The sequence below is a fragment of the Danio aesculapii genome, chromosome 14 (genome assembly GCF_903798145.1).
Source record: "Danio aesculapii chromosome 14, fDanAes4.1, whole genome shotgun sequence".
NCBI classification, from domain to species: Eukaryota; Metazoa; Chordata; class Actinopteri; order Cypriniformes; family Danionidae; genus Danio; species Danio aesculapii.
The window spans coordinates 26,051,278-26,066,793 of record NC_079448.1 but is presented as its reverse complement, the minus strand read 5'-3'; the positions used below and the strand labels follow the sequence as shown (position 1 = coordinate 26,066,793).

General features: G+C 36.8%; 1 protein-coding gene across 1 annotated transcript; it reads right to left on the bottom strand.

Annotated features, from left to right (window-relative positions):
- Positions 1–1,048: 1,048 nt before the first annotated feature.
- drd1a (dopamine receptor D1a) lies at positions 1,049–2,540 on the bottom strand. The gene has a single exon (XM_056472422.1). The coding sequence runs from the start codon at positions 2,491–2,493 to the stop codon at positions 1,402–1,404; it is 1,092 nt and encodes a 363-aa protein (XP_056328397.1). The 5' UTR covers positions 2,494–2,540; the 3' UTR covers positions 1,049–1,401.
- Between the last annotated feature and the right edge of the window lie 12,976 nt (positions 2,541–15,516).

Below are 15,516 nucleotides of genomic sequence, written 5' to 3'. Positions count from 1 at the left end.
TGACATCTATAATACTTTGGATTTTGGTCCCTTTCCAACACAACCTAAAATCAACCAAATATCAATGTAATTTGACGTCATTATTGGACATCAAAATAAGGTTGTCCTTAGAGGCTGGCTAGACATTAAATTTTGGTCACCTGACGTCATGACCTAAATCTAACATAATATCAACATCTTATGATGTTGTGTGCCTGCTGGGTAGATTGAGTGTCACTGGCAATATTTTCACTTGACTTTTTAGCAAGACACTTCTCATATAGCTGCCTGTGGTGCTTTTTAGGTGCTAGTTGTTATATTTCCTTGTGCTGTGGCAACAATTGTTTTTATTTAGTGTCTGTGACTTTAATTACAGATGTCCTGTTTTTCTTTGATATTAACTTCTTTATTCAGGCTTCTGAAACAGCAGACGCCATCATCCCACTCGTCCGCGTTTTCCTGTTTGTTTGTTTTTTGTTTTCTATTGTGGGCATTCCGCAAAGTTCGGTTGTGTAATTCTGATTGGGCAGAACAAAAGTGTGCTCACTCAATTGGCTAGTAAGACTGTCACACACAGACAGCAGTATCGCATTTGCTCTAGGTGGGGGAAATTAAATAATACATAAATATTTCATATCGCAGCGATTGCGATTTAATTTTGATTAATCGCACAGCCCTACTGATGGTCATATTTTTCCAATGATAAATAATGGAATGATAGCTTTAAGAACTAATTCTGTCTTCAATTGCAGTGAATGGACAACATTTGTTCCAATGTATTGCAGTTTTGCCCAGTTTCTTCAAAATGAAAATATGATCTACAATGATCTCTAAAACGCAATAAAAGAAACATTGGTAGCACTTTATTTTACAGTCCCGTTTTGCATGTACATACTATGTACTTATCATAATCGTGTAATAACTCATATAGTATATATATTTCCCTACTATAAAAATTTATTTTTGGTTACAAAAATTCTTCATGTGTTAAAAATTAAACTTACCCTGCAGTTGCTTCAAACTTGAATGACTAAATGAGTAAACTATACTTTTTAACCCATACCTTTTATAAAGTAGTACACTAAGTACTCATTTAGTACTGTAAAATAAATTGCAAAGAAACATTTCTTTTGATAAAACATTGCTTCTCTCATTTCAGCAAGTCACTTGTGGATTTAATGATCTTTTGAGTAGCTTTGTCTAAAATAGACACTGGGAACACACAGACCACCTTTGCGTCATTCTTTGGGGAAATACAGCTTTTTGCAGAGATTATCTCACTTTAGGGACGTCGCAACAGTTTCCCTTGCTCTCCAGCACAGCAGGAGGGCTCTCTTCCCAGAGTCTTAATCCCAAATCCATTTCCTTCCTTTTCCAACAGCATTCGTTGGCAAAGGATTGGTGTGACATGAGGGCTGCTTTTCAGTTCTTGTTCAGGCTTGGTGTCTCCATGCTATTGCTTCCTGGACAGAGTCTCTGGCATCCCAAAAGGATGGCAAAAGCTCGGCGAAAGTCGGCATTGAAGGCGTATATTATAGGATTGAGAGAAGAGTTAGCCCATCCAAACCAGACAAAAACATCAAAAGTTGTTGGACTGATGCAGGGGAGACCGGCTGAAGTGCTCTTACAAAACGGCACCATGCAGTTCAGGATAAAAAAGGGCAACCAGCAGCACACAAAAACCCCCATTATAACAGACAAGGTTTTTAAGACTTTCGTCTCCCTTTTGAATGACAACTTGAAGGAGCTTTCCGAGTCCACATTGGAGCTGCTGCCCATGCTATCATGGCGGATCTTGGCGCTCTCCGCAGCCCTTTCCAGAGCCGAGATCCGTCGGATCTGCTTCTGGGCGATTCTGTAAATCTGGGTGTATGTTACAATCATGATGGCGACGGGAATGTAGAAGCTGATGAGCGAAGAGGAAATGGCATATGTTCGGTTGAGGCTGGAGTCACAGTTGTCCGTCAGCAAAGCTCTGTGAGAAGCATTGGCCTCTGGGAAGCTCGTTGGCTGTGCTTTGTGCCATTTGAGCTGTACTGGGATGAAGGAGATGAGCACAGACAGGGTCCAAGCTACGCTGATCATCACAAAAGCCACCCTGGGAGTCATCTTCCTCTCATAGCGGAAGGGGCTGGAAATGGCCCAGTATCGGTCCACGCTGATAACACAGAGATTCAGGATGGAAGCCGTGGAGCACATGATATCGAATGCGACCCAAATGTCACAGAATGCACCAAAGGGCCAGAAGCCGGCTACCTCTGTCACAGCTTTCCAGGGCATGACAAGAATGGCCACCAGCAGGTCTGACACAGCCAGCGAGATGACAAAAAAGTTTGTGACTTTAGAGCGCAGGTGCCGGAACTTTGTGACAGCTGCACAAACCAGTGTGTTCCCAAGCAGGGTGGAGAGGATTAGAAGGGAAAGAAAGCAACCGGTCAGAACCCGCGTCGACTGGTCACTTTCCATGAAACCACTGTCAATGACCGTTGTCACGTTCAAATCCTTTACTGCCATTTTGTCATGATTTTTAGAAACTGATCACATCGTAAGAACAAGTCATGAAGTGTTCAATCACGTCATCTTAAAGACTAGTCACACCTCAGGTGACATTGATTACATTTTTTCAAGCCAAAATTCATATTTCCAGTTCATGTTCCATTGCACAAAAAAATGTCCTGCATTCCAGTTTATTTATTCCAGCACAAATAATGTCCTTTTAGGTTGAGTTCAGATGATCAGAGAAACGTTATGATAGCAGCATATCAGTGATCTTATATCCATGGAAACAATTCTGATAAGTTTAAGTGACCACTCTAAAGGCAGTTTTTACTCACCAGTTCCGTGTTCTCTTATATATTTGGGGGCTATCGTGAGTCCTTAAGCTATAAAGGAATGAGACATGTTTCAGATTCCAGTAAGCCTTTTCCTCCATTTCTGTTAAAAAAGAGACAAAAGTGATATTAAACGAATAAATATGCAGTGTAACCTACTATATTTTGCGTACTAAACAATCAAAATAATTAACCTCACCTGTTAGATGAAACCGAAGAGCTTCTTTTGTGCGTAAAGCAGCATTTTTCCGAAATATGTTGCACAGTTTGCTCTGTGAACCATCTTGCCCGTAAGGAATGATTGATATAAATAAAAGAAACATAAAACTTGTTTCGTGTTCGTCCTCGATGAATGACTAACGTACCTTCATCCTGTCGGGTGTAAGGTGTTATTCCTTCTGGATGCCCGAGCAGCGTGAGCCCCACGCGACGAATGCGCGTCGTTTGCAAGCTGAGCGCGCGTGGCGAGGCTGGTGAGATCCACCAAGAGTGACATGACAAACACAGTTCACACCGAGATGTGTCGTGTCCGAGCCCGAGGGGCTTGAGAAATTACTCTAACAGTAGGTCGTCCAGTTTTCGAGTCCGTGCTTTAAAAAAATAAACATTGTGAGTCACAGTGAAGCTCCGTGCACGTGCGCGATGCGCTCTGATATTACGACTATCTATCAAACTTGAACGATTGATGGTCCGTTCATCATTAAATCTTCATTTTATGTTCAGGCTGTTAATGACACGTCGACGTTTGATTAGTGATGTTATAGATTTATATATATATTATCTAACTATTTATTTTTACTCCAGTATTTAGGCTACTAAATAGATGAATTGCGTTTTATATCATGATACAGATGTTCATTTCAATGTTTACCGAACCGAAAATTAAAAGATAGATACCTACCTGAAATAAGATAAATCAAAGAACTCGCATTTTGGGTCAGACTGTCAGATGTCACAGCCTAAATCAAGTCAACGAGGCCACCTAATGGGGAATCTTATATTAAACAGATGTGTTTTTTCTGTCTTTACTAGTCAGTTTTAAACGTAGACTTTCTGAAAACGGATTATTTTCCCCTATTTTTTCCTGTCCTTTACAAATATCATTTTACTACAAATGTTTATTGTTTTATAGTTGCAAAATAATAATTCCGTACAGGTTTGTGAGGTTAAAAGCCAGAATATATACAGTAGAATGCTAATGGGTAAATCAGATTACACACACACACACACACACACACACACACACACACACACATATATATATATATATATATATATATATATATATATATATATATATATATATATATATATATATATATATATATATATGTATATATATATATATATATATATATATATATATATATATATATATATATATATATATATATATATATATATAATATGATGAATACGGCATGTTTAGTCCCATAATAAGTCATTTGTTACAGTAAGGCAATATGAGTAAGTAGGTAATCACACTGAAGTACAGCACAATACATTTAATAAGGAAGATTTCCAAGTCTGCAAGTTGTAATTTTTAGGCCTATTACATTCATCTTGTGTGTGCGTGTGTTTAGATATTCAGCCAGAAATTTCCTGAACACTGAACTTTGTATTTCCTAACGAAACTGCTGTATAAACATACATATCTACTAATTTTTTTTTATTTATTTATTTTTTTACATTTTAAAACAGATAATTCTTTTTATATAAAATACCTATAACAACAATCGGGCGACACGGTGGCTCAGTGGTTAGCACTGTCACCTCACAGCAAGAAGGTTACTGATTCGAGTCCTGGGTGCTTCGGTTTCCCCCACAGTCCAAAGACATGTGCTATAGATATAGTATATAGTTCAGATTTGGACCCCTGATGAATAAAGAGACTAAGCTGAAGGAAATTGAATGAATGAACGACCTATAACAACTTTATTAGTGCAGAACAGATATCGCTGTAGTTTTGTTGTCTCTCAGCTGAAAAAAAAAAACACTTATGAAAGTAATTCCAAAAATTGTAGAACTATAAGCCTAGTTATAATTCAAGCTCTAAACCTTTAGACCAAAAAAAAAAACACGATTCAGAAATTTTACTAATTAGTTTTACTAGTTGGTCTATGTACATTGTTAAACAGCATGGCTAGTAAAACACCTTGTGTTGGTGGCACGTCTAAATGAGTTTTCTCACCAGACAAGGTTTGCTGACACTTATTTCCTTCAGTGACTCTTTGCTGATTAAGGTCATGCTGTTTCAAGATCAAATCCAGATCAATGTGGACATGACTACTGGTTTCTCAGGCTGAAGTGATGAATGTGGACACTTGAAAAATCATCAAAGACATGGTGATCTGTGAGTTTAGATTTGGCCACCAGCAGCCCATAAATCACATCTTCAAAGCTGACGAACGGTCTTGAGTCGATGAGAGCTTACACAACCTCTAGCCGCTCTTGCAGTTTCTTTCAAAATCTTTGTTTGAGATGTATGAATTCTGTCATCGCCGGTTGCTAAATATAGTCTGATGTAGTTCATCATTCCATTTTGTAAAGAAAAGGGGATTTTTAGATACCCATTTCTTTAGCACACTGCCCTTATGATCTTGTTGTTACTTTATTTATGGATGTTTATGAGCATACTGGTTATAAGTAAATGATCAGTTTTGAGTTGCATAAAAAAGGAAAAAAAAAGAAGTGGCCTGTTAAATTGGGAAATGTATCTATTTACTGTAGAACTGAGGTTGTTGCAATAATGCCCACAAAATACGAGTGTGCTGTGTGTGAGTGTGTCCTGTCTAATCCGTGTCTCTGTCTAGTCCAGTTTTAACCAGATGGAGTTTATAAATAAAGTAATTGTAGTGCAGCTGATGGCCCCCTTTGTGGAAGTAGACAGGGTCCAGATAAGGTGCTTGGATGTTTTAGTCTGCATTATGTTAGTTTAAATGAATCAGTAAAGACACATTCCACATAACACATGATAGAATCTGAAACATTTGTAATTAATAACATTTATTAATATAGTAATAATACAACCACATATCAGAAAAAGTTGAGAGTATGGAAAACGCAAATAAAAAAGAAAGAAGTGATTTCTAATTTTACTTTGACTTGTATTTAATTACAGACAATACAACAATCATTATTTAATGTGTGTGTTTTTTTAATAAACACGTGTTCTACTTTTTGTTCTTGCAACACATTTAAAAAAATTGCAACAGTAAAGCATTTACCACTTTGCAATGTTGCCATTTTTTTCACACCACTTAAAAGGGGGGACTGAAGACACTAAGTGATGAAGTGTTTTGGGTGTAACTTTGTCCCATTCTTCCTTCAAAAAAGTCTTAAGGTGGGCAACAGTACAGGGTCTTCGTTATCACATTTTGTGCTTCAAAATGAGGTACACATTCTTTATTGGAGACAGGTTGGGACTGCAGGCAGGCCAGTCAAGTATCTGTATCCTCTTCCTCCGCAGTCTGAACTTTGTAAAGTGTGCAAATGTGTGTGAAAAATGTGAAATATGCATAGCTGGAAAAGAAGGCAGGATATTGTGCTCCAAAATCTCCATGTACTTTTCAGCATCAATGGTGCCATCACAGAAGTGCAAGTTACCACTGACACAACCCCATACCATGAACGACCCTGGCTTTTGGACTTGCTAGTAACAGTCTGGATGATCATTTTATTCTTTTCTCTGGAGGACACGGTGTCAATTTCTCCCAAAAAATACCTAATACTGATTCATCTGACCACAGTACACATTTCCACTGTGTGATGGTCCATCCCAGATGCCTCAGAGCCCAGAGAAGTTGACGCCGCTTCTGCATACTGTCAACATAGGTATTCCTTTTGGCACAGTACAGTTTTAACTGACATTTGTGGATGTAACTATGTATTGTGGTACTTGACAAAGGTTTGTCAAAGTAGTCCTGAGCCCATGTGGGGATATCACTTACAGATGAATGACGATTCTCCATGCAATGCCGCCTGAGGGATCGGAGATCATGGTTGTTCAGCTTAGACTTGCACCCTTGTTCTTTACTCACTGAAATTTCTCTAGATTATGTTATGCACTGTTAAAGGTTAAATATGCAAATGTCTTCCTATCTTTCTTTGAGAAACATTGTATTTAAACATTTCAATAATTTTTGAACATATTCGTTGGCAAACTGGCAATTTTTTTTTGTCCCATCTTTGCTCCTAAAGGACTAGACCTTTCTTGGCCGCTTTTGTACCTAATTATATTTACCATCACCTGTTGACATCACATGTTTCAAATCACATCATTATTTAACCAATTTACCTGATTATTAGCCCTAAACTCCTCCTGTCCCAACTTTTTTTAGAATGTGCTGCAGGTCTGAATGACAGGAAAGGATGTATATTTAATAAACAAAATGAAGTTGACCAGACAGAATATTAACATGAAATATTTTGTGTTCATATTGCCTGCGATGAAATACAGGTCAAAGAACTCACTAGAAATCACTACTTTCATTTTTATTAGCATTTTCTATGCTGTCATAACTTTTTCTGATTTGGGGTTGTATTTATAATGTAAACTGTAGGAGATGTATAGCTTTAGGAGTAAAGGGTGAAAGGCAACATGTTTATCTACACTTAAGTAAAATGTTTTGTTTGTAAAAATAATAATTAAAACATATTTGTTGGTCTCAGTTTTGTAAAGCTTATTTAAGTTATGATTTTCTAGTCATAATTAGGCAACATCAGTTTCTATGAATTGAAACCTTTTCTGGTACCATTAAACAGTATGCTTATAAATAATGTTTCACCGAGAAACAGGCCTCCATGATTAATTTACATTTTTGACAAAAAGTACTTGAATGTGACAAACACAGTTACAAGTTTGTCTCAAGTGTTTTTGTTACAAAAGTCCAAGCAACCAGCATTTCCAGCCTGATCTCACAAGAAAACGTAAGTATTTTACGTTTTTCCAGTTTAGTGGCTTATTCGTACGAATTTGTACGAGTTCAGTCGTACGAAATTGTACGATTTTAAAAAGGAGGCATGGCACCTAACCCCACACCTAAACCCAACCTTCATTGGGGGATGAGCAAATCGTTCTAAATTGTACGAATTAGCCACTAAATCAAAAAGTTACGAATTGCCGTGAGATTGTGTTGGCATTTCTCAAAATGTCTTTTGTGTTCAACAGAAGAAAGAAGCTCAAATAAGGTTTTGAACAAGTGAATGTAGAGTAAATGATGACAGAATTGTTGTTTTTGGGTGAACTATCCCTTTAATACCAGAAGGGTGTTAATAGTGTCTTTTTAAATGAAATACAGGACAGTTTTATAGCAAATTTACTATCCATATAAATGAAGCATCTGTTGCATGTGATGTTTTCTTACTTCTGGACCCAAATTGCATTCAGGAAGCCCATGCGGCGGTGGCGGCTATTCAGGAAGCTCAGGCGGCGGCCATTCAGGAAGCTCAGGCGGCGGTGGCGACCATTCAGGAAGCTCAGGCGGCGGTGGCGGCCATTCAGGAAGCTCAGGCGGCGGCAGCAGTGACGGCAGTGGCTCTGGCAGTACTGGCGACAGTGGCTCTGGCAGCGGTTCTGGCAGCTCTGGCAGTACTGGCGGCAGTGGCTCTGGCAGCAGTGGCAGCGGCTCTGGCAGTACGGCGGCAGTGGCTCTGGCGGCGGCAGTGGCTCTGGCAGCTCTGGCGGTGACTGAGGATCTGGCAGCTCTGGAGGTGACTGAGGATCTGGCAGCTCTGGAGGTGACTGAGGATCTGGCAGCTCTGGAGGATCTAGCAGCTCTGGAGGACTTGGCAACTCTGGCAATGACTGAGGATCTGGCAGCTCTGGCAGTGACTGAGGATCTGGCAGCTCTGGAGGTGGTGGTGGCAGCTCTGGCAGTAACAGCTCTGGTGGTGGCAGCAGCTCTGGCAACTCAGGTGGTGGTGGCTATTCTGGTGGCTCAGGTGATGGTGTTTCAGGAACTGGAACTATGGCAGGAACAGACTTGGAACAAGAAACCATCTTCTGAACAAGTGACAGACTGGCGCTTACCATATTGTGAGCTGAAGAACTGGAAGCGGCCATCTTGTGAGCTGGAGACAGGAGTATGGGTGATGCAAGCATATTGGTGCTAATGTGTTGGGTAGCAAGCCCCGTCGCCAGCGGGTCTTGCTCTCTATTGTCCCCCTCCCAAAAACATTTAGGGGTCTCTTCCACCTCGCCCACGGTGAAGGGGGAACCAATGGCTTGTAAAGCCACATCCAGGGCTTGTTGGAAAGATCCCCGAGGACCATAACGGATGAGGGTGGATTTTAGTGGTTCATTTAGTCCATGATAAAAGAAATCAATGAATATACAGTCCAGGAGGGTGGTGTCATTGGCCAAGAAAAGAATTAATATGGTCCTTGAGGGAATTCGTACCTTGCCTTAATCTGACTAGACGTCCTGCTGAATCCATGTTTGGCAGAGTCTTCTGTAACACGTGGATGACAGAGACAACGTTAGGATCCAAGTGCAGGTTTATTCGGTAGTCAGGCAACCAAGGGTCAACACAGGTGCAAACAGATGAATAAAAACAAATCCAAAATCGTAGTCACTAACAGGCGAGAGGTCGGAAGGCAGGCAGTGAACAGGGACAGACAGACAAACTTGGCAAGGGTCAAAACACAGCGAAACAAAACTAAGGAAAATGCGTTGAATTGTCACTTTACAGGTAAACAAGACTCAGCAAGGAAGTGAGTGTGTGTGCTGCTAAAGTAGTGTGTGTGATTAGTCCAGAAGCAGCATCAGCTGTGGGAGTCCAATCAGTGGAGACTTGGACAAGGTGTGTGTGTGTGGCATGACTGAATTTGTCGTTCATAAGATGTAGTCCATGTGAAAGTGAGTGCTTACCAGCGACCTCTGGTGGTTAGAGATCGCTGGTAATCATGACAGAGTTAAGGCCATAAAGTGTGACCAATATGATAGTATTGAACTTTTAAGATGGAATATATAAGGATTGAATTTTTATACATGCACTTTAAAATTCCTGTATTTTTTATATAAATATCTACAAACCTTGGTGTTCTGAAATTTGTCCCAAAATTGAAATGAAACAAAGCACGTTTTTTTTTATTATTAATTTTTGTACTTGTGTATAAATGGAATAAAAAAAAGATACATTCTCCATCATTTTGTAATGAAAAATATAGGTTTTTTATTTTATTTTCAGATCATTTGATTGCATCTGACACTGTAATTACAACTTTCTAACTTGCAAATACTTCCAGGTGGACTTGAATGTCTGGAACTGATGGATCTTGAAGTCTTCATGAAGTAGAGGAAGCATATTTTCTGGCAGCATGCTCTGTAAGCCGAATGTTCTTAGTCACTGGTCTCCTGAATATTCCATTCTTCTGTTGTTAGGGATGCTCCATCTCGTCAGGACGCTGCCAGCAGCTGCGGGACTGTCTGTTTCCATCAATCAGACTTAATATTGTATACACGGCCTACTTCAGGATGCACCACATTCCATCAGTACAACCAAGAGAAGATAAACAATACACAGCTGGGTGGTTTAATTCACTACAACACCACTGCAGCAGTTCACAGCTGGTAAGTAGATGTAATTTTATATGCAACTTAAAGTTACTTTTTTCAACCTAGTTAATCATCATTCGCTGATGTTTATGAAATGCATACACTCTTGAAAAAAAAGGTTTGTTGTTGGGTTCCATAAAGAATCTCCATGTAAACTTTCAGTCGCACAAAGGGTTCTTATTTAGGCAAGGGAAATTTAAAAAATATTAATTTAAAGAACTTTTTACTTGATAAATAGTAATTAAATACACCTTTTAGGTACTAATATGTGCACCTAAGGTACTAATTTGTATTTTAAAAAAGGAACCAGTATAGACAATTTCAGGTAAAATTGCGTACCTTTTTAAAAAAAGTACCGGCCCAGTGACAGCTCTCGTTCCTTTATTTCAGAGAGTGTACTTGAAGGAACCAAAAGCGGTTCTTCTGCAACATCATTACACCATTTTGGAACCTTGATTACTCAGTTTTAGCTAGATGTCATCTCATAAGAAAGAAGTTAAAACATGAAGGAAACAACATTAAACTTTTCGTGAAAATAATGCACAAATGTTTTATTCTGGATAAAATAATTTTAATGTGTGTATTGGTACAATACAATGCAAAACTTTAAAAAATAAAGCTGATCATTCTTTGAGTAAGATAATAACATTTTTGTATTCAAAAATGGTACTATATAACACACACACAACAAAATACATAAATAAATAGTATTATAAATAGATAAATAAATAAATAAAAGTATAAATATAAATAGTCGTTTATAATATAATAGTCCTTTAGTTATATCTATGACTTGCATCAATAGCAATTGTTCGTATTCCACTGTTGTATGAAACGAATGTTATCCATTAGCAAGAAAGTCTTGATATTTGATAATGTAGAATTTGTTATGGTGTGATTTTTGAAGTGGCAGTTGTTTGTTTGCGGTGTCTGAAAAACAGAAAATCAAGAATAACATTTAAACAAACAAACAAACTGATTGCTTCATTTAAATAAAACATCTCTTTCTAAGTTTCTTTGAGACCCACACTTTTTGTGTAACTAAAATGATATGAGAATATTTAACAAGAGAGGTGTGTCTTTGGGACTAATCATATTTCACATAAAGTGTAGGATGAAACATTATTAACTAAATGGATGGTGCAAATAATTTAAGGCAAACTCCATACCGTGAATCTAAGCCCTTTCAAACTGTCCAAAATGTTGTGAAAATGGTCGGAGTTCCAACTGGATACTACCGCTGATACAGAATTGTTCAGCTGTTCTTTAAACATTTCTTCACATGTGCACTGCGATCGTAACATCACAATTAGAATGCATTCATAAAAATGGATATAAAATTCACAGTAATTGTTTCATTGTTTAGCAATACTATTGGAATAACACAAAATACTTACTGCATTCTTGATATCCCGAGGTGTTTTGATGTGTATGCTCTCGGATATCTAGAGATAGACATAAACCCAGAAGAAACCGGACAATGTTATGACACATTTTTATATAGAAGATATCTGTCTTCTGGCTTGATATTTGTATAATCTTATCACAAACAACATATACCAATCACCTAAAGCCTCTCTCTTTTGCCGTAATACCAACATCATTGACTTACCTTGACATTAGTGATCTCCTGCTTGGGTTTATCAAATTTGTCTTGAAGCAATTCAAGTTGTTCTAGAATTTCATCCATGACACTTTCGGCATCACACTCCACAGTAGTGCTTTGTACAGGCTTGCTTGAGCTAGGGTTAGTGACACCAAGCAGTGTGATGAGAAGAATGAGCAGTTTCATGTTCTTGTTCACAGGGATGTTAACTTGAGATAATGATCTCTATCTGCACCTTAACCCTTATTTATATTTGTAAAACAGGAAGCTAGTCCACAGACATAAAAAAAAAAACTTGCCATGATGCGATGTTTCTAAATTGGTTAACAGGGGAAATACTGAATATTCATTAAGAATATCACAGCCTACGGAGGAAAATATAGATGGGAATATACGATATTGACTCTGAGAAGATTAACTGAGAAGAGATTTTATAATGCTAAAGTAAAATTTTTTTACTGTTATGTTAAATAGTCAGTATTCATCACTGTTATGTTCCAATTCTGCTGGATTCTTTCTTTTGTTGAACATAAACGTTGCTATTTTGAATAATGTTGGTAACCAAACTGGTAGCCTTTGCCTCTTGTAATATTTAATTTTCCTACTACAGATGTCAATGTATTGCTAATAATAATAATGGTAAACAATTAATACAAGATTCACATTTTTTACATTTTGGGTGTAATTGAAGCTAATTTGCATGAATTTGAATAATCCAATCTTTACAAAAATGTTTAAATTATAGAAAAAAAATTAAAAAATAGAACACGTCTCCCTGACCATGTCTTTCACTAGGGCATGAGGAGAAACAGAGATTGGACTTATTTTTAAAACCTAAAATATTTACGAATTGATTGTTTTGGTTAAATTCGCAACTTTGAATGGAAACACTACTTTCAAAATGAAGCATCAAGCATTACAGCAGCACATTTACGTCAATGTTATTGTACTTCACAGGGGGAAAAAATCCTGTATGTATTTAGAACAAAATGAGTATAAGTAAATAGTGAGACATGTTGTGTGAATTAGACCCTTGGGTTTGTACAATATCTCTTGACTAGTGGAAAATTGTCTCACAAAATACACATGTGTTGACATTTACACTGTTTACATTAGTATTCAAACGACAGATATTTATACATTAACAACAAGAGGAACTAACTTTGTATTTCAAATAGCTATGATGAAGAGGAAGAGGTGGACTTGAGTATTTAGTCTTTGTAGCCTTACTGAGGGAAAACCTTTAATGATGTAATAATAATTAATATAGGCCCCACCTTCCTTAACCATCAACAGAAACTTACAACGAAGAACAAATTTAGAAAACGAAAATATGACTCATCATAATGTCATTCTTGATATTTGAAATATTAGATCCTTACCATATATATATATATATATATATATATATATATATATATATATATATATATATATGTATATATATATATATATATATATATATATATATATATATATATATATATATATATATATATATATTTATTTTTTTATTTTATTTTATTTATTTATTTATTTTCAAATCTTTATATATTTTTTCAGCTCTCATGGAATATTCGAAATGCAATATAAAAAATGAATCATCTTAAAGGTGCCACATAGTGCATTGATTCAATGATATCTGATATCTACTGTACATAGTAGGTATGTGGCTATATCTTTACACTGGGATAGGGATATACCCCAGATTATATCCCTACAATCAGAAGCTCCATACTGACCATATTTAGAACAGTCCCGCAGCTCAATTGTACTCTGAAATACATCATGTTAATCATCATGTGAAATACATATCATATTTAATTTGTCAAAAAAAAAAAAAAAAAAAAACGTTTTAATGAATTGAGTAGGTGCCTTGTCAAATCTTTTCATCTGAAGTGGTGGAGAGTTTCATTTTAGCTATCTTTTACACACAAAAAAATCACCATAGCTGTGTTGTGGATGAAATATAGGCTAAATTATAATTATACACAACAAAAAAGTTGTATTTTGAAGCTTTTAACACAGCCAAAAATAATATCACCCACTAAAATAAACAGGTGACTCTTAATAAAGTGTATTGCTGTCCATTCACTCCAGAAAATCACAGTAAAAGCTGAGTGATATTAAACGATAAATACTATAAACATGCATTAAACACATCTACTCAGCAGTCTACGTGTGTTGCCTCATTACAAACATATGCAGTACATTTCACAATATACACAATAATGCAATTAAACAGACCTCATGCCTCTTCGGAGTGGTGGTGAATACATTAATAATCCATATATCCTGCATTTTGCATCCTGGCAAGCTGTAAACTGATGACTCTTGAAGAACTGCATGGCGTCAGTCCATAGAAAAACATCATGTAAAAACAAGGGCTGCGTTTATAATCACATACTTTCCTACTATCAGTGTTGGGCAGTAGCGTCGCTAGCTTAACTACATTTTTCAGTAGCGTCACGGTAGCATCACGGTAGTGTTGCGGTAGCATCGCTACTGTCTAAACCAAATAGCAATTCAGTAACGATGCTATTTTTTAGTCAAGTAGCGTCCACAGAATCTACATTTACTGATCACGGATCAATAAGTGATGGCACCGACAATCACGTAGCTGTGAGGCCGGTGTCTAGCCGATGACAGTAAATCCATATGATGGCAAGCATGACGATTTCTTTAGTAATTAAGAGTTTACTGTAGTAATGGCTAAAATATACTATGGTAATTACTATTAGTTCTCATATAAGGCTAAAATATACTATGGTAATTACAGTTAGTTCTTACTGTATATTATATAAAAGAGCTTATTCTTAAATATTTCCTTTTACTATAAATTACTATAGTATTTTAAGTGTTGAACTTTTAGATTTTTCTGTTTCTGTTTAGTTAATTTGCAGTAATTAATTGACCTGAACAATTATGCCTCATATGTTTCATTGACAGTTTTATTGATCACCAAGATATGATTGACTTGGATTTAAGTTGCTTCGATTTAAAAATGAAAATTGCAAAAATAGCTTAGATGTAGCTAAACTACTTTTGCCAAGTAGCTTTTAGTGCAGTTAAGCTACATTTTAAGTAGAGTAGCTATTAGCTTAGCTCACTACTGTACCTTTTTCAAGTAGCTTGCCCAACACTGCCTACTTTTTCACATTTAGTATGTAAAAAACAATAAGTAAGCAGAGTAATACGTCTGAATTTATGGTATTCAAAAAAATTGTACGTAAGAAGTACCCAGATAAACTACTACTTTCAGCGAGATTCTGTATTGTGTGCATCCAATGGACACTATACTACCTCATGATGCCACATGAGAGAATTCTTGAATGGGAGGCGATGCAAAGGACACAGGTAGATCATGTGATAACGACAACATGGCATGTCTGAATTCCATTTATACTGCTTACATTCATATTATATGGAAAGTACATTTCTAACCATCCTGTAGTAAACTCAAATTCATACACTCTCAGAAATAAAGGTAGAGGAGCTGTCACTGGAGCAGTACCTTTTCAAAAGGTACATTTTTGTACCTG

What these genes read in the sequence shown, in the direction of transcription:
- drd1a (XM_056472422.1), bottom strand. Translation starts at nt 2,493, where the DNA reads ATGGCAGTAAAGGATTTGAACGTGACAACGGTCATTGACAGTGGTTTC.